Source organism: Hesperophylax consimilis, chromosome 14, assembly GCF_061612785.1.
Source record: "Hesperophylax consimilis isolate HC1 chromosome 14, BYU_Hcon_1.0, whole genome shotgun sequence".
NCBI classification, from domain to species: Eukaryota; Metazoa; Arthropoda; class Insecta; order Trichoptera; family Limnephilidae; genus Hesperophylax; species Hesperophylax consimilis.
Window position 1 is genome coordinate 29,295,770 of NC_142849.1, and position 27,208 is coordinate 29,322,977.

The following is a 27,208-nucleotide window of genomic DNA, read 5'->3' on the forward strand; positions in this document are numbered from 1 at the left end:
TGCACAAGAGCAAGGGGGTAATATACATACCCCAAACAACAGGTTTGTGCGTTTTTCATTTTTATTTATTTTATATTATTTATTTGAAATACATACATATGACAGATTTACAGAAAGAAACCATATAGTTCTAAAAACTAATTACAATAAAATATTTTCTTTTTAACGTAACTTCCCAATTCAATAGATAAAGACGTTTCTCGTGTTTTAATTGGGGAGTAGTGCCATTACAGTATACATAAGGTAAAGAAAAGAAAGAAAGTTTTTATTTATAAAGTAAGAAATAAACACATTTATATAGCATGATAACAAAAGTATAGATAATGAAATAGACTAATATAGCTATTATAGTTACTAAATTAGATACACAGTAAATGTAAATAAATTTAAGAATATGTATATAGTAAAATAAAAATAATATTATTAAATTTCAATTAATAAGTAGATGGCGGGTGGTGAGGACTTGGAGTTATTATAATCAGTTGGAATAAAGCAGAGCTGATGATATTGCAAGAGTAGGTACATAATAAATTGCGACAATAAGCTATTAGTGGTTCGAATGCTGATATAATATTTCAGTATGTATCTTGAAATACATTAAATGAATCCCATATATCGACTAAGGAATTCCAAAGTTACGCTCGATATTGTTATATATCCTTTACCGTTTTTCATTATCTGCTGAGCGACGGTGAGCGATGTCAAGTTAAAACGGTAGCTATATTTTTTTTAAACTAATATCCGAGTGTTACTAGAAAAGGCAAATAGAATATTAAGATACCCTATCGCTACGTGACATATGGGGGACCCTAGTGACCCCCCTTCGGATGATATATGATTTTTACATTCAGGTATGTAAAGGTTAACGAAAGTCGTTTTAATTTTATATGTAACATTGAGAATGTGAAAAACACAGAATGTAATATGTTTTTTTTTGCATTTCATCAAATTTTTAGTCTGCGGTTTTGAAATAACACGGTCCACGAGGGAAATGCAATATTATTTCGTCTGATTTATATTAACATTTGTCCTCTAAAATGACCTCATCCTGTTTATAAAGTATTCAACTTTGTTAAACTTATTTTTGTTTTTCATCCCTACCTATTCAATACATTTAAGTAGATTTTCTGCAGAATTCAAATTCTTAATTATGCTAAGCCGCTTACAGATATAAGCAGCACAGCACAGTTTCCCTGGTTAAAAAGGAAGAGTAAAAAAATGTGTGTAAACCCTACTTATATAAATATGCCTGGTAAATAAATAAAATGTATTTCAACAAAGGTTATAACAAATTACCATAATAATAATAATTGGATGACTTGTATAGCGCCGTTTTTGTGCAAAATCACCTCAAGGGCACTGTACAAACTTATAATACATTTCTACAGTGATCTATGTTATTACTAACTATTTATGGAGATAATATACAGTAAAATACTTACCTGGTAGGTCACTTGAGATTAACACTTAATTATCATTATCTCATTGTTTATTAGCGAAATTTAGATACAGGATTTAGGACATAATCGGAAAATTGAATATAACTGGACTTTCTCTCAGGAATGGTTTATTTAATTTAAGGCTACGGGGGCTAAAAAGGTAAGTTTTTAGTTTAGGCCTGAATTCTGTTAGACTTGTTTTGGATCTTAGTTCCGGAGGGAGTTAATTCCAAGCCTTCGGCCCAGATACTCCGAAAGCGCGATCACCAAACTTAGTATTTGGCTTGCGCATAGGTTCCATCAGTCTGCCTACAGCTGATGATGTTGCTGATCTAAGAGTTGACTGCCTCAGACCAGTGTTTTCCGGGACGCATAGTGTTATACTAAGACCTGTACGCGGCTCTACTAGGAATACAATCACGAATACAGTTTTAATCCTTCAATAAGATTAGTTTGTTTTTAAACGTTCAATTTGCCTCGAGAACCATTTATTAAATAACCAACACCTCTGCCATAGGTCACCCCAAGTGGTTCGCTACGTTGGGTGACTTATCAGGGGTGCCCGGGTTCATCAGGTGAGGTGTGTTCAGTATGCTTCTCCCCACCAGATCGGGAGAGGCTGGTATGGGAAACCCTTTGACCTCTCCAACTGGTCTCTTGACCCATCGCCTTGCGACGCAATGCTCCTGGACATTCCATTCGTTATGGCCATTTCTCTCCTTCCTTTCCTTAGAAAATACCTTCCACACAGTATCCCAAAAGATGACATAGGCCTTGAGGAAAATAATTTTCCTCATAGCCTCCTGTGTGGTGTTAGTGTAAAAAAAATATAAACACCATTTTTATTTAGTCAAATTTATATCTTCGATGTTCGAGTACATAAATAATTTTATTTGATAGGATGCCTACGAATTTCATAAGAATATTTTCTCGATTTAGAATATTGACATTCTACAAAAAAATTCTTTGTCAACTTTCTATTCTGTGACTTTGTTCTTATCTCTTTGACTATTTCCGTTATTCCTCTTGCCCGCCACATCCGGTAAACCAGCCCTGAAAGTTTCCACATTCTGGAATCCCCTCGGACCGGCTCGACTCTGACATTGCGGTCGGAGGAACTTTAACTTATCTTGACAGTATTTTTTTCTGACTTCGCTGTTTCTCGACCCCAAATGGAGTAGTTTCTTCCACTTGATGTGATGAAAATAAACTCGATATACAAAGTTATTTATACACTAATACTATTTTTACAATAAGTTAGACTAGCAGATAAAAACACGTTATCGCGGTTTGAAAAATTCAACGATTATTATTTAAAATAACAGAGGGCGCCACTTCCGTTTACAACAATCCTAAACTGGACAGTCATCAGATAATAATACTATCAGAAGCTATTTTTATAATGATATGGTAAGCGTGTTTTAATATCCTTATTTATTAACAGCTTACACTTTTAGATAGTAACCCGGTTTCGCTGTTTTTTTTGTTTATCAGATTTAGTCATTTATATTAGTATGCCCGAGATTTTAACACTATGTTTTGATATTTTTTTTCTCAATCAATGATTGAATGTGAATAAGCAATAAATAATGGCGTCTTGTATTATTTTTCAACATTAATTATTAAATATTTATTTCTTGACGTGTGGTCAGAGGGGGACATCTAGGTCACTTCATGAGTGAAGCGTCACTTAAAATAAGTGGGCTGCCGACTTCAAATTATGCCGCAACATAAGGGACCGAAGACTGACAGGTCTCCCGGCCAAGGGAATCATTACATATTGGGAAACAATAATAAGAAATTGTCCCCTGAATACTGAGGCAGTCCATGACATAACATGATGAAAATGACGCTGCAAGCTGAAAATAGTAACGTTGACTGACAGTGACTGACTGGTCATGTGCCGTTATCATGAGCTCGCTGTTCGAGGATTTTACTATTTTATAATAAGCCAGCACAGGTACCTTGTACTTTAGTTAACAGAAGAATATTATTGTTGCCAACTTACTTACCAATGCTTCTTTTGTTGACATTTTTGTTTTATTTTTCCTACATTTGTTACTAAAATTTTGTTGATTTTTGTCTACCGGTCTCGAAACACCCGTGTCATTAACTTTTCTCGTTTGGGTTTTCATTTAATGTTATTATTATATTAAGTTTACATATATGTATTTTTTTAAATGATATAATTGTAAAGCTGCACATCTTGATACAGGAATGCCCTAGTGAGATGTGCATGAGTATGTTTTTTTATGTTAAAAACTGTTTTTTTGAATAAATAATAAACAAATAAACATCCTTAACCGTTTCATATTACAGCGTCCTTGAGGTGATTTTTGCAAAAAACGAGAAGACCTTATTATCAAGACATAAATTTCGTATTTTTCTCAATGTGGCCATTGGGTTTTTATATTTGCAGTTAGTATTTACATTAAAATCAAAATAAACAGATTTTACTTGTGTTGTTGTGCACTGTATCATAATATGATACATTAAAAAATGATTAAAATTATTGAAGTTAAAATGAAATACATTTAAACGTGCGCTGTTTACAATAATTTGCCAGTACTTCTATTTAAATTGACTTATCGTTAACTTCGATGAATTAATAGATGGAGATACGTTACTGGGAAAATGCGCGCAGTTTCACTGAACAGAGTCCAGTGGAAAAACTTGTTAATTTTTTTTAAAAATTATTTACTATAGTTAAAAAATATATAAATATTTCGCTGTCTAACTACATAATTCAAAGCTATTTAACATTATACATGAAAACAATTGTAATTTTACATAAAACTTAAGAATAATACACAATAACTTTTTTTTTAATTATTACACATAAAAGTACATTATAACTAAGTTCATTGTTAAAAAAAAATTATTCGATTCTTCATTTTCATACTATCAGGAAGGAGATTGTAAATGTGTATAGTTTATTGTATTTTCTTGTATAGTATTCGTGTACTTGCGAAGTTTTTATAAATGCCGTGTTCGTTACTATAACGGGACGTTAATATAGCTATTTCATTCGTACGCACGTAAACTTTATATGACTGTCCTTTTCATAAGCGGTGTTGTATTTTTTTTTCGATTATTATGATTACGACTTGTCTTTCATTTAAAAATATAATTGATTTTTAATATAAATTAATATATAGTACTACTTTATAAGACTGCAAACTGATTAAACGAGTATTTCCCAAAACTATTATGACAAACAATGAAATAAAGTGAAATGAAATAATTGATTTTTTTTCGTTTCTTAAATTCGATGCAACTACGATGTACCTCTCAGTGCATTTACTAGCCCAGTTTTCCAATGTCACCCAATGGAGAAATGGCTGACTCTCTATATTATGTTTGTAGATAAAGAATGAAGTACGGAATCGAGGTGAGAGGTGCTACTCTGGAGGGGACTTGACCCCTACAGCTTTCAAATAGGGATTGCAATACTTCAATCTTTATTCAAAAACAATTTATTATTAATAAAAGTCTTTAAATTTATTGCATAATGCCTTCATCTCAAAGTTCTCCACGATTTACCCTTTTGATCGATCGTTTTGTATTTCGTCTGTTTGTAATTTTTTTTGACGTTCCGGTTCCCTTTAAAGATGGTGGCAGTTTTAACGGTTCAGTAAAGATTATTTCTTGAAATAAAACAACAATAAGTTTGTTTATAACCGAGATTTTATTTAATTCATTACGATCAACCGGTTTCGCTTAACACAAACATCATCTGGGTGGAAAATTAAGCTGAAGATTTTAACTATTATATTACATTATTTAACTGAATTAAAATGTTTAATTATGTACATTTATGATGATGTTGTTGAGCGAAACCGGTAGGTCATATAAATTCGCTGTAAACGAAGTTATTATTGTTTAATTTCATTAATGGAATTTCTTATTTGCATTTTTTCCATATTATGTTAGGTACCTTCCCCCTAAACGTTTCTTTGAACAAATTGAATACTTCCTTATTTGAAATTTAATATATGTTACATAATATATATATGATTTATAATTAAGTAGGTAGGTTAAGTACCTACTTCAAATCTGATGATTTCAGAAAAAAATGGTTTTTATAATAAGTAAGAGATTATTGGAAACATTATTTTTTGTCGTGAGAATGATTGTTCACAGTACTATTAATACAAACCATATATATTTCTTAAAATAAGTTTTAGGTTATGTCAGCTTTATTTTAAAGTTCTGCACAATATAATAAAAAGATTTGCTCAATAATACCAACAACTAATATTGTCAATAGATGTCTCTTCATCTTTTATTTATCTATGGAATGATAACAGTAGATTCCTCTTTTACCATAGTAACCAATTTCTTTTGTCAATATAACGATATTAGTAGATTCCTATTTTACCATACTAACCGCTGTTCTTTTGTTTTCCGACATTTTTTCCTTCTCAAATTTTCGACCTCAAGAAATAACGGCTTGTGATGAAAGGGTCATTCTGTTTTATTATTGTAAAAGTAAAGAAAGTAGATAATAAATGTGATTGACTTAACATAAATTGACTTAATTTAACATCAGTCATGGTTTCAGAAGATATTATGCCTACTTTAAATGTCAAATTTTCAATTAGAGTTTAACATTTCAAACCTATCACATATCGTCATTGAAACTAAGATTATTCAAGTTTAGCATCGAAGGCAACCTGTTAAAATAACATTAAAATTAAATGGCACATAAAATTTAACGCTTCCATGAAATGCAATCTCATCCCTACGTCACCTGACATTTCAGTGATGCCAACGGGAAGTGTACTGGCATGAAAATCAATGCATCATTTTTATGGAGGATAAAATATCGTTACTCCGGCTGATTGAATAGATTGAAGTAGATTGCGGATGAATCAATGTGGGGCATTGCACATTAATAAATACCATTCGCTGGTGGTGCAATGTAGGTACTGTACTAGTTACTAGTCCCAGGCAGAGATTGTGTGCGCGTCATCGACGATCATCCTAAAGGTGCCTGTAAACGATCAAATTTGTTTGTCAAATTTACGTGTTTGTCAAATTATTTGAACGTCTGCGGCCTTGTTTGATGTGCTTGTCAAACAAACTACGTGTTTGACGTGTTTGTCAGAAATTCTGATTGACGGAAAGTTTGAACGATATTTGACAACATGTTTGAACGTTTGCGGGGGTGTTTATCAAACAAACGTCAGTTTCGTGTTGCCATCACTATGGAGAGTGCTGCGTCATCGAATGTTATAAGTGAAAGAGACTTTTTATTACATTTTATATCCATATATCGCGATCTGCCGCAACTGTGGAAAGTAAAATGCAGGGACTATATGGATAAGAATAAAAGAAACATAGGAATAAAAACAATAACGGATTTATTAAAAGTATTTCGCGCCAATATTACGGAAGAAGACGTGAAAAAAATATATATTGGTATATTTAGTTCTTAATTTTAGCCATTCTCTAGACCAACACCTTCTTTTTTTTCTTTTTAAGACACAGAGCTAATGTTAACGCAAGAAATGCTTTGTCCGCATCCGTCATTTTTAACAACACAAAATATTTCGCTATTCACCCCACTTCAGACCGGATACAATAAACGTCAAAAGACAATTCCCGGCGAAAGCTGTAAATAAATGAATTAATATTTGACAAACTTCATTTGAACGTTTGCGGCCTTGCCAGGCCTTGCTCATCAAACACGTGACGAGCAAACGTTAAATTTGACAAACAAATTTGATCGTTTACAGGCACCTTAAGAGCCGTTCATAAAAATCTTACTTTTCACACGTCTTGTATGAAAACGAAAAAGATTGAAGAAACTGTCGAATGTTTTTTCTTCATTTCGCGAACGTGTGTTTCTTTGGAATTGTATAACTATTATGGTATTGCCAGTTATAAAAACAAGTAAAAATAAATTAAATGCTTTATTTTCAATATGCACAATGGTAATGAAATTCGCATAGGATGATGTAGACATTTAAACCTTTCATCCCCAGGGTTAATTCAAATTAACACAAACTTTGCGATTTAACAGTAACCGTAGCGATTTTAAAAAGTCGGTTTTTTGTTTATTGTAGCTTGTAGTCTTTCCTGTGGCGTCTATATTTTCCGCTAGGTTGAAATCCTTAAACTCGCTACAAAAACGGTACATATTTTGCAATCCACTGATTGTAAATTCCATACAATTTATGCCGTCATTAATTATTTTATTTATGTTGAGATATCAATATTTTCTACTCAAATTACATATATTTTAACGCATAAAGATATGTTCTATAACAATAATATCAGTTCAATTCACTGTTCAAAGTTATTTGCCAGAATATCGTAAATGAATTTCAATGTTCATTCAAATTAACACTGGTACTAAAGCACATATTTTGCTAAGTATGGCGAATTTTGAATGATTTAATAATTCTAGAATTTTCCTAATTTCTGAATGAATTTTAGTTAAAATATTATTTGTTTCAAACCTTAGAGATTATCACTACGTTGTAAATGGAGATTTTTGACATTAAACAGTTATTTGTATTTTTTAAATATTTATTTTACCCTACCACTTAAAAAATACCCCCTGGCGTCCAATGTTAAGCCAAATTAAATTAAATTAAATACCAAAAAATTTCAATAATAATGCGGTTTGAAAGGGTTAAAATTAATTACGTACTTATTCGTTAATATTTTTACCGCAAAAAAGTGATATTATCATTATAAAGTTTATGTAAGTTCCTGTCCGGGACGACTTGTTTCTAGTTTTGTAACCCTTCAAATTCACATAACATCGTAAAAATTGTAATGTGACCATGAAATTTTGAATCTCGGTATTCTTACGCTTGAAAAAATATGTTATTAAATCCTCAGGCTAATTTGTTCGCTTTTCAGAACAGCTCAAATGGTCTTATAGAAATCGTTGCATCTCTCTTACTGTCACAGATAGAAATATGATATAAACGGTGTTAGAAAGAGAAAACACCAGGCATTTTATTCAAATCTAGAAGTTAAGACCCCGTAATTAGCATTCAAAGATGGTTTGAAAGGGAGATAATATGTAAATATGAATCTTAGAGGGAGCGCGTATATTAAAAACCATAATAATTAGTCGAAAATGGTGAAAATATTTAATAAAACGCGACTCGTTTGAAATGCTTTAGTTGCATTTAAAGATACAATGTGAATTTTGTCATGCCTATAACGTTAAATAACAGAACGAAACGTGTTTTTAATAATTTTCGGAGCGTATTTTGCGTTGTTTTTCTATCAAGGGAATTTCATATGATTAACGTTTCGGCTAAACAAATGTTTAGATATTATTTTCAAACATAACACATATTTTTTTGGAACTTAAAAAATTGAACAGTTGACGAGAAACTCGTTATAAGAACGACATAAAAGTTTTAATGCATTTGTCTAACAAAATGCGTTAATCGGTAATTTTACTCCAAACTTCTCATAAAATATGCCAGATGCCTGGGGGTTCAACTCTTGTTTTCTTCTGTGAAAATGTTATTTAACGATTTAAAAATGTATATTTTATATTTATGTATTACTTATTAATACTAAGTTTTTTAATATAAATATATTCTACTGAAAAAGTCCCGTTAATTATTCAAGTCACTGTCACCCATCACGTTACGACGTGCGTGCCTTTCGAATGCTCCGTGATGACGTGCATACGAGCTCTGCCTGGGAATACTTACCGGCGTTGCAGCATGCATTATTGATGTGCTCGGCGGGTTTATTATAGCAAGCATCTTTGAAATAGATTTGTGTATCTGAAAACTGTGGCTACTGAACTAGGTCGTTTCAGGGCAAAACAGGGAAACTTAATTATAAAACAGAAAATCTGTTTGTACACTTACTGAATACCGAAACAGTGAGACTTCATATTGTATGCTCCATATTTTCAACTGCTCAAAAATCAAACAATGAACTCTGGCGTCATGAACAGCTTTTACTGTCATGAACAGCTTTTACTGTCATGAACAGCTTTTATTGTCATGAACAGCTTTTACTGTCATGAACAGCTTTTATTGTTATGAACAGCTTTTACTGTCATGAACAGCTTTTACGGTCATGAACAGTTTTTACTGTCATGAACAGCTTTTACTGTCATGAACAGTTTTTACTGTCATGAACAGTTTTTATTGTCATGAACAGCTTTTACTGTCATGAACAGCTTTTATTGTCATGAAAATATTTTACTGTCATGAACAGTTTTTACTGTCATGAACAGCTTTTGCTGTCATGAACAGTTTTTACTGTCATGTCCAATCTCTATACCTAATAAAAAGCAGTATAATTAACAAATCTCTTCTCTATTACTTGAGAATATTATTTGTAATCTCTTCTCTACATTGCCTGTTCCCCAATAAACATCACATCGCCTCATTTCCATACAACACTGCTCCCTAATACATTACACTATTTCTGTGTAATGTTGCCTCTTCGTTCATCATCCTAATTTTTTTAAATGAAGTATATATGATTTTACTCTATTTAATTACTTACTTACTTACTTTAAGTATATATTAATCACTGTTTACCACTTACTTGAAGACGATATTTAATTGAAAAGGATATTAATAGCCTAACTAATCAATGAAGTTATCACGCGTTATTTAACCGCCCACGGTCACTGCGTGCGACGTAATTCATGACCAACTTGCGCAGGCGATAGGAAATAGAAATGGATGAGTTTTATGCCTGGTCCATCCACCTTAGGTTCTCAATTTAGGAGGAGAATTTTTTTTTAAATTTAATAACTATAAAATTTGATGAATTTTTAAAATTCTGTGTAACAACCCGTCCTTAGTGTTACGTTAACCTGCTGAGGATAATTACCTTATTCAATGAAATTAATGACACGATACATGCATCTGTTTGCGGTGAAGATTAATGAATTAGTGTTTTCATGCATGTAAATTATATCAACTATACTACCAGTTACATATATATTATATCTAGTATTAAATAATAAGAAGGGCGCTCGGACTCAGACTTACTTCATAACTTGTTTCCCAAGATGAATTTTGGAATTTGGGAAACGTTTCGATATAGTTACGAGCGCCTTCTTTCAGATGAGAAAAGTTTTCTCTAACCTTGACCTAAAACTGCATTTAGTTTACTATATATTATGCTTTCGATGTTGTTTTTATGCCACGGGAACCCAAACACTAAACCAGGCATTGGTACGAAAGATAAATCCTTTTCAGGATTTATTTTTTGAAAAATAAATCCTGAAAATACTCTTGTCAGAGTTGAGGTTTTTCATCTGGTGGTCAAAAATTGAGAAATTGTACTAGATATACATGTTGTCCGGAAACTAGTAGTACAAACTCGAATCTGGTGAATCTACAATCAAATTTGGAGCTGATTTTGTAGTTATTATTAAATCAGCGATTTATTCAATACACCATGTTTGTCTGGAAGCAGCCTAACTGGCCCTAGCGACTACTGACTACTAGCTGCCATCTTGCGTATTTCCAAGCAAGCTCTTTGCACTGCCCTCTATGAGTGCATCTGTGAAGCTCTTAGCTAACTCACTTCCTAACAGTAGTACACTTTTTTTTATTTCAACTTATTTTTTAAGTCAGATTTGAAAAAAATCCGTTGCCAAAAAGTTAATATCAGCTCATTGATGTCTTTTATAATGTGTTTGAAGCTTAAACCAGTTGCCGAAATAATGTAAATGAGATCGAAAAAAAATTATTGGTTCTCTGCGTAATATAGATTCATCAGTTTACGGACACCGTGTATAAAGAAGAAAATTTCGATATTTTTTTTCACAACGTGAGAAAAAACAGTATAAAGCGACTGATAATGCAGGGGATATGGACAGGTAATACAGTAATAAGCCCCACTTTATGACTTCAACAGTCACATAAGGGTAGTGATAGGAGACAGCACAAAGAATAAGAAAAATTAACATCAATGTTGTTGTAAATTTGTTTTCCTTTTAAAATTATTAATTTTTTTATACTTTGAAGGCATCGTGAAAATCTCAAGCAAGCTTAGGAGTTAAGTTTATGCTGACATCTATCTAGTATGTTTAGAAGCTTCTATTTTATATTATATCATTCGCACTATTTACGTCACATTACCGATAATCTCGGTACACCAATAAATTCAGGATTGATCCTATCAACGGGTTATAAGATCTAGAGCAGATTCTACGTATCCATTGATATAAAACTTTGCAGAATGCCCTAGGGAAAAACAAAAAATGTTTATATTTTGAAATCACACAGATACTGCACAGTTTGGAGGTAGTGAGATTAGATCATAAGTTTATTTAAGACAATTTTAAGCGAAATTGTACTCACCATTTATGCGATCATCAGTAGACAATTGATCGTACAATTTAGTTTCAAACAAATCGAGATGTTAAAGTCAAACCAACTTTAGAAAAAAAAATCCAATTAGTAGACATTCTTAGCAATAAGTTTTCGAATAGAATTAACGCATGTGATCATAAATTAATACGTGAGATAGAAATATAACGGGAGCATCTCCTATCTTTGTGATATATTCCTCTTCCTCTCACCTTTACCCAATAATTAGTAAGAGGTGAACGTAACGTACGTTATAATCTACGCTAAAAAAGATGGCCTTAAGTAATTATTTTATTAAAATACACTTTTGCAGGTTATGATTTTAAATATAGACGAATTATTTGTTTGCAACCATTTATAAGCAATATTTATTTATTTATAAGTACGTGTTACATGATTAATACATTTATTTAAAGAAAATACATTAGACATCTATACTAGGCAGCCGCCTGTTTCATGGTGACCAATGGAGGATGGTTAGTTTGAATTTAAGTCTAGTGTAAACAAATTATTATAGAATTTAAAAAAAATTATTTGAAAGTTGGTAAAAAATGTTTTCAATAACTCACAAAATTGCCAAAGTTTTCTTTAAAATCAACACAAATATATAAAGTAGTACACATATGTACATACATACAAACATACACATACACACGCACATATATACATACATACATGCACACATACATATATACATATACATACATACACACACATGCATATATTAACATACATGTATCTTCTTCCTCATACATGTAAACAATATATACACCTCTATTTGAGTACAAGAAGCAGGTTACCGACACTATCACACTCACTCCGAAACTGTCGTATTTGGCAATTGACTTTATTTCTATAGGTAAATTGAGCAAGAAAATTAATATGAATATTGAATAATATGAATATGAATAAATATTTTTGTTCGCATAAAAACTCAATTCTAATTCTAATTAGAATGGTATATAAATACAATATTGTATCGGTGATTCAATCCAATATTGTATTTGTATGCCTTTCTTGAAAGAATTGACTTCTTATACGGACACAACTATTAATTCATATTTATATGGCGTATGTACGGGCGCAAACAAATAATTCGTCTTGATATTTAAAAGCATAAATTTCAAAAAAAAATATCAATAAAATAAATTAATTAACACCATATTGGCGTAGATTATGACGTACATGTTAATTGTAATTATCGTTGAGGTATTCTAGTATTTTATGCTTCAATGCAGCAACATATCACATTAAATAAGGAAATGTACCCCAGCCCCGACATTAAAAGCTCCGTAGATAATATACACATCAAGGATGAAGCACGTTGTTGAAAAAAATAATAGTTTATTTATTAAATAAAAATAACAAACTTTGTTTCCTTTGTTTTCAATGTTCGTTTGTTCAAAATCTTAAATCTTCACCGATTGCTTTGAAATTATGACACTACGTTGCATTTGAATACGCATGTGTTTTTATATACATATGTCATATAGATGTCACCTGTGACAGGTAAAAACAGCGCCATCTGTTGGACCTAGAAGCAAAACGCCCTATTGTTTCTCTATCTGTACATAGAGACTGAGCAACAGCAGCGCGTGGCGGGGGACAGCTAGTTTTAAAAAAATATCAACATGTTTCAAAACCAAAGGTTTTTTCATCAGGATACAAAGTATATATTGAAAATGACGCCACGAAGTAATTTTGGAATTATTGAAGCTGTTTTATTTAAAATCTAAACCCAAATACAGGATGCGTTTTATGTTCCAGGTCGATTTTATTAGGCCGCCATTTTGATTGGGATGACATTTGTCAGTTGGCATTAGAAAGTCGTAGAGATTGGTCGATAACAGTTTATTAAGGAGCATCTAACGCCGCAACAGCGTATTGATATTATTAAAACAATTCAATTAAATAATTGTTCAACTGTGAACGCAGAGAAAATTACAAGACTACCCGCATAATGAAGTGGTGATATCGATTGTCCCTTGTGATCCCTTGATTTTAATCCTCCCGATTTCTTTCTATGGGGGTTTTGAAGGAAAATGTGTACACCAATAAACATTCGAAGCGAAATAACTCCAAAAGTATGCAAAAATGTAGTGAAAATGTGTTTAAAAGAGCTCACATTTGCGCCACGGCCAGAGACGCCCACTTGACTGACATCGTATTTTATACATAATGTTAAAGACGATATTTTAATCAATCAATTAAATATAATATACCAAATTGTATTCCATTTAAAGCTTATTAAAAAAAAACATCGATCTGGAACATAAACGCACCCTGTACTAGCTGTAGGTACGTAATTTGTTCATGCATTTTATTTACTGCGCGCTCCACACGCTCTTTTTCTATTCAAAGTGGATCAATGTAAAACAAAATTCTTGCTTCGACAAACTATGTAATGATATCAAAAGTGGACATATTCAATTGAGAGATGAATAAATATCAAATTCCATAAAATAATGTTTTTCTGACATTAATTTTATTTGATTTACATCGTGTCTTCTTATTGTATTATAATATCAAGTTTTAGTTTTATGTAATTCTGTTTTGTTAACCTTGTTCACTTATTAATCCATAACAATAAGAAATCTGTTGGTTGTATTTTTGATATAACGTAAAAATTACAACATCCAACTGTTGATTTCCCAAAGATTAATAAATAATGAACTCTAATCAACTACTAAACTAATTCATTGTTAGTTTCCATATAAGCTTTATATCCTTATAAGATCAATGAAATTAACACAAAATTTTGTTCAAATCCTCTCAACTGAAGTATAACCGAGGATTATTAAATTAGTTCGATTACCTTTTTACAAAGTCCTCTTTGATTACGATGGCTGAGTTGACATTGCGTTTGGGTCCCACCAGGCGTAGTGTGTTCAATTCCTCGGCTAGCTAAGTCCTCCATCACAACACAAGCAAGATGTTCCGCTTACTGTGGTGGTAGTAGGAGATTTTCAAATATTGTTAGGTTATTCGCAACACGGGAATATTTGTCTATCTTTAATAAAAATAAATATAAAATTACTTCATCATTAAGTGAGCCATTTAAATTGAAGCGAAGAAATATTATACTTATCATAAATTGACTTCAATATTATTAATGGGCGTCCGGAATGAATGGGAGGCTCAACCCTGTCACGGCCAACCCATTACGGGTAATTCCGGTAAATAAGCGTGTCTTGACTTAATCGTATCGTGCGATAAGCATTGCTTAACAACGTTATACCAATTCCCACGAACAGATCCAATTATTTTGGTAGCTTGGAACCGCGATACCGCCTGACTAAATCTCTCAATATAATGCCATATCGATTTGCGTTATGTCATTGAAGTTACATAATATGTAATAGATATTATTTGAGTGGTAAGTATGAAGTATCTACCGTCATAATATAGGTATATATTATACTCTGTGCATATTCTGGGCGCAATCCCTGTTAAATGTAAGACCCAGGTTCTGTTAAAGAACTAGGTGTTCTTCGAGATCCGGGTTACTTCACGACCCGGGTTCTCTTCAAGAACCGGGTTTTATTCAAGATGCAGTTTCTCTTCAAGACATGAGTTCTCTTTAAGACCCAGGTTTTCTTCTTTACCCAGGTTCTTTTCAAGACCCAGTTACTCTTATTTATTTATACTGGATTTTAACAGATGTTCTCTTACTTGAGAACTATCTAGTTACAAAAACTCAGTTAAGTTACAGGCAAAAAACTAGAAATTACATTCATACAGGTAAAATGCAATTAAATACAGGTTACGTACAATATTCTGAAAATAAAAATGCAATTAAATACAGGTTACGTACAATACTGTTATAGAACATGATTCTTTTTAAAAACTAGTTTCATTTCAAGATCAAGATCTCTTTAAGACCCGGGTTATCTTCAACACCCATAGCTCTCTTTAAGACCAAGGTTCTCTTCGAAACCTAGTTTAACTCAAAGAACTTGTTTCTCTTTAAAACCAGTTTGTTTTCAAGACTCTTTACGATTTGGGTTCTCTTGAATACTCAGGTTATCTTCAAGACACCGTTTCTCAGAACTTAATTGTTTTTAAAACACAGTTTCTCTTCAACCCCGGGCACTCTTTAAGACGCGGGTTCTCTTCAACACCCGGGATCTCTTCAAGACCGAGGTTCTCTTCAGGACCCAGTTTCTCCTAAATAACTTGGTTCTTTTTAAAACCTAGTTTCTTTTTATGTCCCGGGTTCTCTTTTAGTATATCTTAAATAACTTGGTTATCTTTAAAACCCAGTTTCTTTTCAACTCCGGCCACACTTTAAGACGCAGGTTCTCTTCAACACTAAGGTTCTCTTCAGGACGCAGTTTCTACTAAATAACTTGGTTCTCTTTAAAACCCAGTTTGTCTTCGAGACCCGGGCTTACTTTAAGATCAGGGTTCTCTTCAATACCCAGGTTCTCTTCTAGACCTATGTATTCAAGAACTGTTGCGAGGGTCGATGATAAATTATTAGAGTTTTAGCAGTATCAGAACCAGCTGAGATAAAAACTTTCTATTGTAATTCGACAATTTATCGAAATTATAAAGAGAAGCTCCACCCTTTGTGGTTTAGATTTTTGCTAATACTTTGTAATGGTTAGTTTCTCCATAAAACTTAAAGATTTCTAAAGCCCTTTAGAAATCGAAAGTTTAATGATTATCACGTATCTTCTACCAGAAGTTTTCTATTAAATCTCTAACTTTTGTAAATGAGATAAATTATTGTACTTAAACAATACTAAAATTAGTACTAAGAGCCTACAATAAATTATTGTTCAAAAGTAGGATTTCTGAGACAGCCTGATACTTAATTCACCCAAAGACTTTAAGATATTTATAAATTACACATCTTTATAAAACTGCCTTACGGGCGATTTATGAATGGGCCAAATACTTCAAGGAACAAGATTATTTTTTTTACCCTTTTTACTCCTTTGCTATGTGCACCGTTTCCAAAACAGTTCAAATTCCAGGCTCTTAAGGCCCTGTAGTAAGCGTTCTAAAATGGTTTGAAAAGGAGATAATATGTTAATACGAATGTTAGAGGGAGCGTTCTAATATTTACAAAAAAGTCATTGTGATAATAATTAAGCGAAAGTTATGAAAATATTTTATAAAACAAGACTCGTTTGAAGTAGAGCAAAAATCTCTCGACAAATGCTTTAGTTGCATTTAAAGATACACTGTGAATTTTTTCATACTATAACATATTAAATAACAGAATAAAACGTGTTTTTAATAATTTTCGGAGCTTACTTTGCAAATTTTTTTTATCGAGGAATTTTTATATAATTAACGTTTTGTCAAAATAAATGTATAGATATTATCTTCAAAAATAATATATATATTTTTGGAAATTAAAAACTTAAAGATTTAACGAGAAATTTAAAACTGTAGAAATTGGGTATGCGGGGCTTAATAGCCCGGTATTCCGATTTTTTTTACTCCACGTTTATTAGTAAGGCCGATATTATTTTTACTCCACGTTTATTAGTAAGGCCGATATTATTTTTTTAAACATTTTTAGTGAATTCAATCACATATTTTTGTCTGAATCTAAATATAAATTCTTTTATATTTTCTTCTAATTTTATTTTTTCTGGTAATTCGCCAAATATCGTCATTGCTCCGTACATCAACGACTTTTTCTTTGTCTGAAGGGGGTATTTATTTTTTTCTATCCTTTTTGAAGTAACTAATATCATATATTCAATAAAATGCTCTTTTGCATACCGAATTAGGTTAATAATACCATATTTTCCATTACTACAATATTATCAACCATTTTCATTCTACGCACTAGTCAGAATATTTAATTTCAAGCAACCTCCAGAATTTCTATTTCGGGATAAACAGATTTAAATATTCCCACGGGCACGTGAATAAAATCATAATTTAGCGGGTTCATCTCCAAAAGTAGCATTTACGTTTTATCACCTCTTACCGGAACTCGAACAAAGCCATCCTTCCGTCCAACGTATAAATATTTCACTTGATGCGTAACAAATTCCGTAAATAAAATACAACCTGCCCCCTTTGGCCGCCGTTTCACCTGTCGCGCGGTGATGAATAGCACGGAAAAATAAATTCGGAATAACAGCATCCTATCATGAGAGATAAATTATTAAATATGGCATTTAAAACGGACCCTTCTGAATCTGAATGAAAATGAAGCACCAAATTGAAAATGACTTTCAAAGTGTAAAGTGTACAAAATTTATTATTACGTTGGGACCTTACAAACTATTTACGCCCGGGATATAAAGATTGAAAACATTGGCGCAGCCGGTAGGATCAATTTGCGGTGATCTCGACTGAACCAATTTTGTTTTGGACTGATTCCATTTTGTAATACTAGGTACTAATAATAACAGAGTGCGGGTACACTGTTTACACTAATTGTACTAGTTACATGAAGGAAGCTTACTGGTAAAAAGACGTAATACGAAAGCAGACATACCTATTTATACGTCAGCATAATTATGCTATCTCTTTCATACATTTAGAATGATGAAACATGAGCTATTTCAAAAGGCGCCGTAATTCAAGCTATTCTAGGCGCCACTTGTCTCAGGACCGGGGATGAGAAGTCGCAAACGCTTCTACCTACGTCACAATAGGCATACAAATCGTATCAATTAAGTCTTTATCACCAACGCATTGATTAGAGAAATAAAATCGGATTTCCACTTAGTTATTTTGGCCAGTCTTCTGAATAGCTTCAGTCGATAGAAGTGCGGCCAACGCGATCGACGAATTTAGCTTTCTGTTTACTTTCTGTGTAATTCCAGCTCTATTATGTTTTTTTGGAATAATGTCCAGATGGCTCTCATTCCTCGTAATTGTTCAAGCACGCCGGGTGGCTTTTGAATTTGCAACTTCCCGCTGTCGCGTTTTTTTGTGCAGTTTTTTGTAAATAACTTTTATGCCTCCAGTTCCTCTTAAGGACGGGTTGTTTCAGAGAATTTGAACAATTTCGAAAGTTCTATTATTATTTCAGTTCTTTCGAGTAACTGGCCTATAATGATATAATAACAGAACTTGAATAGGACATTCACAGAACTCGCAAATGAACGTTGAAATTTGATGAATTGTATAAATAAAAATTTAAATCATAATCAAACCGACCAGATTTGGATGTGATAGGAAGGAATAAAGCAATTAAATACACATAGTTTATTTATGCTAAATGTTTGTCCGTACTCTTGACTTGATAGAAGAAACATACTATGCAAATAAAAAATTAAAACTGGATCTCCTGCGACAAAAACACGTACCTACAGATTATGTGAGTAGATTTAAGAAGATTTAAGAAGATCGAATAAGATACAAGACGAGCCAATAAGAGGCGAGAAGATGCAAGAAGATGCAAGAAGAGCCTAGACGAGCCAAGAAGAGTCAAGAAGATACTAGATGAACCAGTAAGATCCAAAAAGAGGCAGTGAAATGTACGAAGAAGAAAGTCAAAAGAATGCTCAATCGATTCCTTTATTTCTGCCCATCTTAAATTCCCTCACGGAGAAAAATGAATATTGCTAATTTATTAAGAATCTATTCAAATTATTCGTAATTCCGATTAAAAAGGGATCGCAGGCATTACGAATGAATTGCCAGGTTTCTTGATAAACTTTTAGTAAATTACCAATATATTATCATAAAAATAATTCTCATACTATCTTCAATACTACCAACTATAGACATAAAACAGCTCTTTGCAAGATCCATCTTGATTAATTTACACCAAAACAGCAAAACACTATACAAACCAACTCAAACGATACACAATACCCGAGCCAAAAACAAAGAACTTCTCCAAATTCCTTTTGCTAAAACCACATTTGGGCAAAAACATTTTAAATACATAGCTTGCAAACTATACAATATACTACCAGCCACTATTAGACGAACAGAGTCAATGACCAAATTCAAACATGAAATAAAGAAATGGATAACAAGTATAGGGCGTCCCACTATCACAAACATCTGTAAACCAAATTACAAGTAAACAGTAACAACAATTCACATACAAAATAAAATAATAGATTCAATAATTTTATAATACCCCTTTAATAATAATAATAATAATAATTGGATGACTTGTATAGCGCCGTTTTTGTGCAAAATCACCTCAAGGGCGCTGTAAGTAAGTATTCTTTAAGTACCTTTATACTTCTGTCTCGACACAGGTGTCCTAGTAAGACAGATTTCGAAAAATTTATGTAAAAAAACTTTATATCGAAATTTAAAAAATATATATATCATGATGTCCGAACCCGTGTTCTAGACTTAAAGAAACAGTCATAGAAGTAAAAAACAGTGTAAAAAAAATCGGATATGTTTATCGGAGACCCTATCCAGGTTACAAATCAATTTCCTTAGAAACTTTGTAATTATTTAAAAAGTTAGCTGCCAAAAAATGTGGAAAAAATTAGTTGCAAGATGATATTGTTAATTCTGAATTTGAAATATGATATCGTCAAATGTGAAGTATAAATAAGTCCCAATGGCAGTGGCGGCTCATGACTTTTGGGTGTAATAGAGTGCTAATATTACAAAATAGGCATTAATATTGTTTTAGTTGAAAACCATTTTTTAATTTTTTGAAAATTTGATTTTTTGTATGAAGATTTTCAGGAAATCCGTGCGGCGCACGGCTATACTGAAATTTCCTGAAAATCTTCATAAAAGAATCGAATTTTTGAAAAAAAATTCGTTCAGTTACAACAACATCAATAATGCCATTTTTTTGTAATATTAGCAATCTACTACACCCAAAAGTCACGAGCCGCTATTGGCCAATGGTCGAGTGGTTAAGACGCCTGTACCGGTAAGACAATGGATTCTGGGTTAGATTCTTAGTTGCGACCGTTAGCTTTTTTTTTTCTGTGTCTTGTTCTTTTTCCTGTTTCGTTTGGATTTATTTTTGATTATATTAGTATTATCTTCTTCTTCAATGATAAATTATTAATAAAATAGCAATAATCATTTTTCTCCGTGGATATTGACTTATAAGGTTGCCATGTAGACCAGTCGATTAAACTTCAACATCCTTCCCATCCTCTGAGCAGGTGTTCCAATTCCTAACAAATCAATGCCCCCTGGTGTACGGTCGCACCGGGACAGAAGTCCTCTTGGGTGGGTTGGTACAATCGTAATAATTACGATTGTGATTGTATCAAACATGTGTGTGACCACGCCTCAATGTTCCATATTTGCGCGAACATTTTGTTCGATGTTTGTGCAAGCAATGCCACTGGAGACCCAGCTTAAAATGAACGTAGTGACAATCACCTATACGGATACGGCAATAGTAAAAGCAAAAAATAGCTTTAAGGCGATGCACTACGTCGTGTAATATTTTAAATTGAGCCGCTATCAATAATAACCCTTACGTAAATGGCGATAAGGTTTAAATTCCCGCGTAACACCATCCGCCTGTTTTGAATTATGCAAGAAAAAAACATGGCCAAAAAGTGACATTTATTTTATTTTGTGGATGTTCAGGCATAAATATTTAATTTTTTTCGATCATTTTATAAATAACTTAATTTTCCACATTATACAGTAAAATCAAAACCGAAAATTGGTTCGTAAGTAGGAGATTTTGAACTTTAAAGCAGTTTTCATAGTCCTTATACATTATTTTTTTCTGGGCATATAAAAAGACGGTGACCGGATAAATCATCACAATGATAATTCATCACATCCTTAGAAAGTTATATAAAGTCATGGAAAGTTCATACTCAATTTATTATGCTATGTAATTAAAATATTTTATAATGCTACTGAACAACAAAACCCATAACATGTATAAATATGTAAAAGCCTTCTAGGCGTTAATAAAATGAAATAAATAAATAAAAAAAAATAAAAATAAAAGTGATGAAACAAAAACTTTATTAACTGGGTTAGGTAGGTTAGGTTAGGTTACGTTAGGTTAAAAAAAAATTTCATCGTTTCCAATGACTTTATATCACTTTTTAAAAGTGTGTTGAATTGTCACTGTGTTGAGTTATCATGGAACCAAAATGACTTATCTAAAAAATACTCGATTATTTCAGAGGCCAGGATGTATTCTACTCGCAGTATTTAATTAAAGCATCTGAAGCATTTCTAGGCGACCAAATTTTCAAACCAAAAACACATGATTTTGCGTTACTACGTATGGCATCGCCTTAAAAACGTTTCAGTTCCAATCCGAAATTTACGATAGGGGATGTCTTTTTTTTAACATCGCTATTGTGATGAGGGTAGGATTTACCTACCCAAGAGGAAATATTGCCAACGTCAAACGCGCGCGAATAACACAAAATATGACGTCTGTCACCTGCAGGAAAAAACGTTTAAGTAATAATCATTAAAGCTCTGAAAATTTTATGGAGTTGGTACTCAAACCTCAACAAATGCGTTTTTATGAATAAATATAGTATTTTGGAAGGTTTGGTTATATACTGTACATTAGCAGGCACGTTCCAGAGTGGAAGACACTCTCAGTATCACCCTTGTATAAGACCACCATTAAAATTCAAACGTTGCTTGAAATGGCTTTGACCATGTTTGGTGACCAGATCTTAATTCAGCCTCACAACATACCGCAATTGGGGTCAAGAGTCCCAACTGCTCCCAGCCGTCTAGAGCCAGTGAGACTATGGCATACCATATCGGGGTATGTGTGAGGCTGATGGTAGTGGGGAGGGGAAGGAGATGGGGAAGAGGAAGGTGGGAAAGTAGCTGGCTATTCAGATCTGGTAACCAAACATAGCCAAAGCCATTTCAAGCAACATTTCAACTCTGAATGGTGGTCTTACACCAGGGCAATACTGAGAGTATCTTCCACTCTGGAACGTGCCGTAAATATACTATATATTATTTTGAATGAGTAATTTGTGAAATAACACAAATTAATCAAATAAAATTTACTTGCGCACGCTGGGGTTTGAACGCACGACCTCCAGCTCCGCTTACTGCAAAATCGTAATAATGGTTAAAATAATAATACATATATATTTAGGCGTATTAGATCTATCAAAAAATTTATATATAAAAATGCAAAAATCAGTAATTTTAAATACATGTAGTATAACGAAAGATTTTTTAAATATTTATGTTGAGGGATCAGTAGGATTTATAGGCCCTGTTAGAAGTTCTACCGAGCCGAACTCTCTGATATGAAAATATCTGGAGTCGGTGAATTATTTTCCCATTTGATCTCTGGTGAGTTGACGTGTTGTTCTTGCATTGTTTTGTATTTATTTTGCTTATATAATGCACTTGCATAATGTTCATTGACTAGATGATCATTTGAGGAAAAGTGTGTGGAAGGGTTTAGTTTTTCCTATGGGGAAGATTTAACCCGGACATAAAATCGGAAATTTTTAAAAATAAAAGTTAAAATTTTTATTGCTTTGATTATTGTTAATTGATATTAATACATCTTGTGGTAATCATTAATTAAATATTATTCATGTACACACCACTACGATAACAAGTTAAAGATTAAATTCCTTATCACATGCTTATATAAATAGGCACTTGGTAATTCCAGCGCGAGAAGTATTTGTAAATGATATCTATGGTGGTTAAATTAACGTTTCATTCAAAACAATAATATAAGAAATATGGTAAACAGATAGGTGCGTGATATTTTTGAATCTGGGTATCTGGTACGGTAGATCGATAAAACCCTGATCAATATGATATTTACGAAATCCGTTATCTATGGTCAGTTAACGATATTTGCGAGCACGGTCAGAATATGATTACGACAGCTAATCAACAAAAGCCAATTATGTCGATAAGCTGTCGATTTGCATAAATTTTGGATAATGTCGTTGAAATAACTGGCTTATTAATCAATGGAGGTGAACTAGCTAAGCTCTTTGAATTGAAAGAAATCGTATACACGACAAATGGTCTTAAATTCCGTTCCAACTTGGAGAAACAAAAGTTGTTAATTATGTTAGGACTAAAGACCTCATGAACTTATTAACTCACTTCTTAGTATCAAAAAGTACATGAGGACTGCCAACGTATGTTAAAGTTATAATTTCAAAATCGACATTCAATATCGTTCTGGCTATCAACAGCGCGACCGTGCTCGGGAAGTTGAGGCTAGGAACGCAGCAATGGCCAACATTTATTTCACTTGAGCCATCAACCGTGTTGAATCTGAAACTTTCCCGATTGATTTTACTTCTGGAGACGGAGCTCCTGTGCGTAAGACGTTTGGACACTTCTACGGATCTTCCGACGTTGCGGCTCATGACGTTTGCCGGACGCCAAGACTATCCAGGGTGAAGAGCGGCCTCCTGATGGTGGAGATTTAATTAAACCTGCATCAAGAGGCCAGGACAAACGGAGGTCCTGGGAAACAAATAGACTTGATTTATTTTCTGAGAGCCACAACAAAGCCATTCAACAACAACAACTGTCTTTCGTCGCAAATCATTAATTAAATAAAACATTTCCTCTGATTAAAACATTCTGACCGGCCTGTATAATGCGCTATCAATTGTAACGCTGACGTTTCATTTGAGAAACAAGAATAACCAAAATGATAATAATGAACAGATAACGGCCTGAGGGGTATACCAGCACTTACTAGTATCACTTATCAGTCGGGTTTCATTACTCAAACAATATTCTGAATAGAATTATTTTTTCAAAAATGTCCGAAAAACAAGAATTATCGAGTGTTGAAGATATTATTAATAAATTAACCATCGAAGATAAATCAGAGTTGAAAAGAATTCTCTACGGGAGAAGTGATGACAACGTTATAGCACTGCAAACTAAGACCAAAGATTTCGCGGAAAGAAACGATGTCGAAATATCTGCTTTTTCCTTCACTGCTGCAAAGGAACAGATCCGACCAGCAAGGGAGGTGAAGATAGGAGCTATCCAAAATACTATAGTTCTACCAACTTCAGAATGCATTGTGAAACAAAGAGACGCTATATTTTCGAAGATTGGTGCTCTTATCGACATAGCTGGATCTGAAGGAGTCAACGTGCTGTGTTTGCAGGAAGCTTGGACTATGCCATTTGCTTTCTGCACTCGTGAGAAGCATCCTTGGTGTCAGTTTGCTGAATCGGCAGAGGTCGGACCGTCAACGAAATTCCTCAGTGGTTACTGCAAAAAATACGATATGGTAATCATCTCACCTATTCTAGAGCGTGATGACGCTCATGGCGAAACCATCTGGAACACTGCTGTGGTGATAAGCCACACTGGAGAGGTGATTGGTAAACATCGCAAGAATCACATTCCTCGAGTCGGGGACTTCAACGAGTCCACTTATTACATGGAGGGAAACACAGGCCATCCGGTGTTTGCTACCAAATACGGGAACATTGCTGTGAATATTTGCTACGGGCGACATCATCCACAAAACTGGATGATGTTTGGAATCAATGGAGCCGAGATAGTGTTCAATCCGTCTGCTACGGTGGGAGCCTTGAGTGAACCTTTATGGGGAATTGAGGCCAGGAACGCAGCCATTGCCAACAGTTATTTCACTTGTGCCATCAACCGTGTTGGATCTGAAACTTTCCCGAATGAGTTTACTTCTGGAGACGGAGCTCCTGGGCATAAGACATTTGGACACTTCTACGGATCTTCCTACGTCGCAGCTCCTGACGGTTCTAGGACACCAGGGTTGTCCAGGGTGAAGGATGGCCTCCTGATTGTGAAAATGGATCTGAACCTGTGTCGCCAGGTCAAGGACAAGTGGGGCTTTAGAATGACTCAACGGTTAGAACTTTATGCAGAGGGCCTAGCAAAAGCGACCGATTCTTCTTTTGTACCTCAAATTATTAAAGAATAATTTCAATGAAATTATCATTGGTTCCTAGTGACTTACGTATACGAGCACTTCCCTACCGGTGTATTTCGTGTATAACCATTGTAAAGATGTGATGTCTTTTATAGTTTATGTTATTTAATAAATGGGGATCAAATATTAATTTTATGCGCGTTTTTATAATACAATGTTCTAACTGCATGTAATGCCTATATGGCTAAAGTGTAGACATTATTTTGGTTGATAATTACTTAGGTAAGTACAATGGCTCGTTGGGAGGGAGTTTTTCCTCGTAGAAGTTTAATTTCGTTTGGCATTTTCCCGCGGGAAGACGAGGCGAAAAGAATGTAGTATTTACCCCTTTAGCCTTGATCCTTCAATAAAAACACCCTAACTTTGGATTAAGTAATGGGCGATCGCTTTTGTAATGGTTTTGTTTTGATCATACGAAATGCGTAATCCAATAAGGTGATTTGGATATTACACATGCACGCACGATAGAACTTCTCTACTTAAATTTAAAAAAATGGCTAGGGAGTTATCGTCACGTTTTAACATTTTATAAAATTTTGATGTACTTTCAAAATAACAAGAAACTCCCGAAGCCTTCTTTGGCGTCATAAAGTTTGGATCATTTCCTTTTGTCTTTCATTTCTGTGTAAACGAATTTATTTTCAGCTTAGAAATTAATTTCTATTATAACTATGGTACTTATAAATAAAACTGTAAAAAATAAGATAGTGAAAGTTTAATAATAATTATGAGTGCTATTTACATTATTATTTAATTAACTATTTTTGATGATAAACTAAATAATAATATATTCTTCAATAATTGCAAAATTACTTTGTGGCGTCATTTTTATTGTATGAAAATATTTTTTTATATATTTATTTATCGACATGTTTGAAACTAATGGTTTTCAACCAATCCTGACAAAGGAACTATTGGTTTCGAAATATATTAATCCTTTATGATTAAATAGTGGTGTATACAAAGTATATTATTGTCATATAAATAATCTGTGCTCGGTGACACTTGAGATTGCAAGGTGTCTTTTCGTGAACGCATTAATAAAGTCGTTAAATAAACCTAATTGGCTTCTTCCATAGAATTACCTCTGACTTCAATAATACCCTAAAAACTCTTTACTGTTCGTTGGTTTACCCTAATCTTAAATACGCCTGCATTATTTGGTCAATTCTACGATGCTCACATTAATCATATAGAATCCGTACAGCTTCGCTTCTTAAGGTGAATTTCTCGGAGTTTAGGGCTAGAAAGAGGCGTTTATTCGTCCGATGAATTTGAAGTAAAATTAAACCTTTCTTTAGAAATCTCACCCGAATTTTCAACATTATTGATAGTATGTTTCTCTCACCTATTTTGTTGCAACTCATCCCTTTCAATATCCCTTCACGTAGACTCAGAAATAATTAATTGCTTTTCCTTAATCAACACTCCACAAATTATAATTATAAGTATCTTATAATTATGTGGTGGATGTCGTGAACTCCATTAAAACCTTATCCCTGTCTTGACTTGACATATTATTATTGTATATTTGTGCCCTATTTTGTCATAGCTGTAATTTTTATAATCCTATAGGATTGTATTATTGTATCATTCTCTTT

The 27,208-nt window shown here is 33.2% G+C and overlaps 2 protein-coding genes across 3 annotated transcripts in view; one reads left to right on the plus strand and one right to left on the minus strand.

Moving 5' to 3' along the window:
• Nucleotides 1–27,208, minus strand: part of LOC149418175 (tolloid-like protein 1) — a 265,789-nt gene that overhangs the window by 124,100 nt on the left and 114,481 nt on the right. The gene's annotated exons all lie outside the window — the stretch shown is intronic.
• On the plus strand, nucleotides 24,383–26,227 carry pyd3 (beta-ureidopropionase pyd3). The gene has a single exon (XM_089639723.1). The coding sequence runs from the start codon at nucleotides 24,441–24,443 to the stop codon at nucleotides 25,596–25,598; it is 1,158 nt and encodes a 385-aa protein (XP_089495849.1). The 5' UTR covers nucleotides 24,383–24,440; the 3' UTR covers nucleotides 25,599–26,227.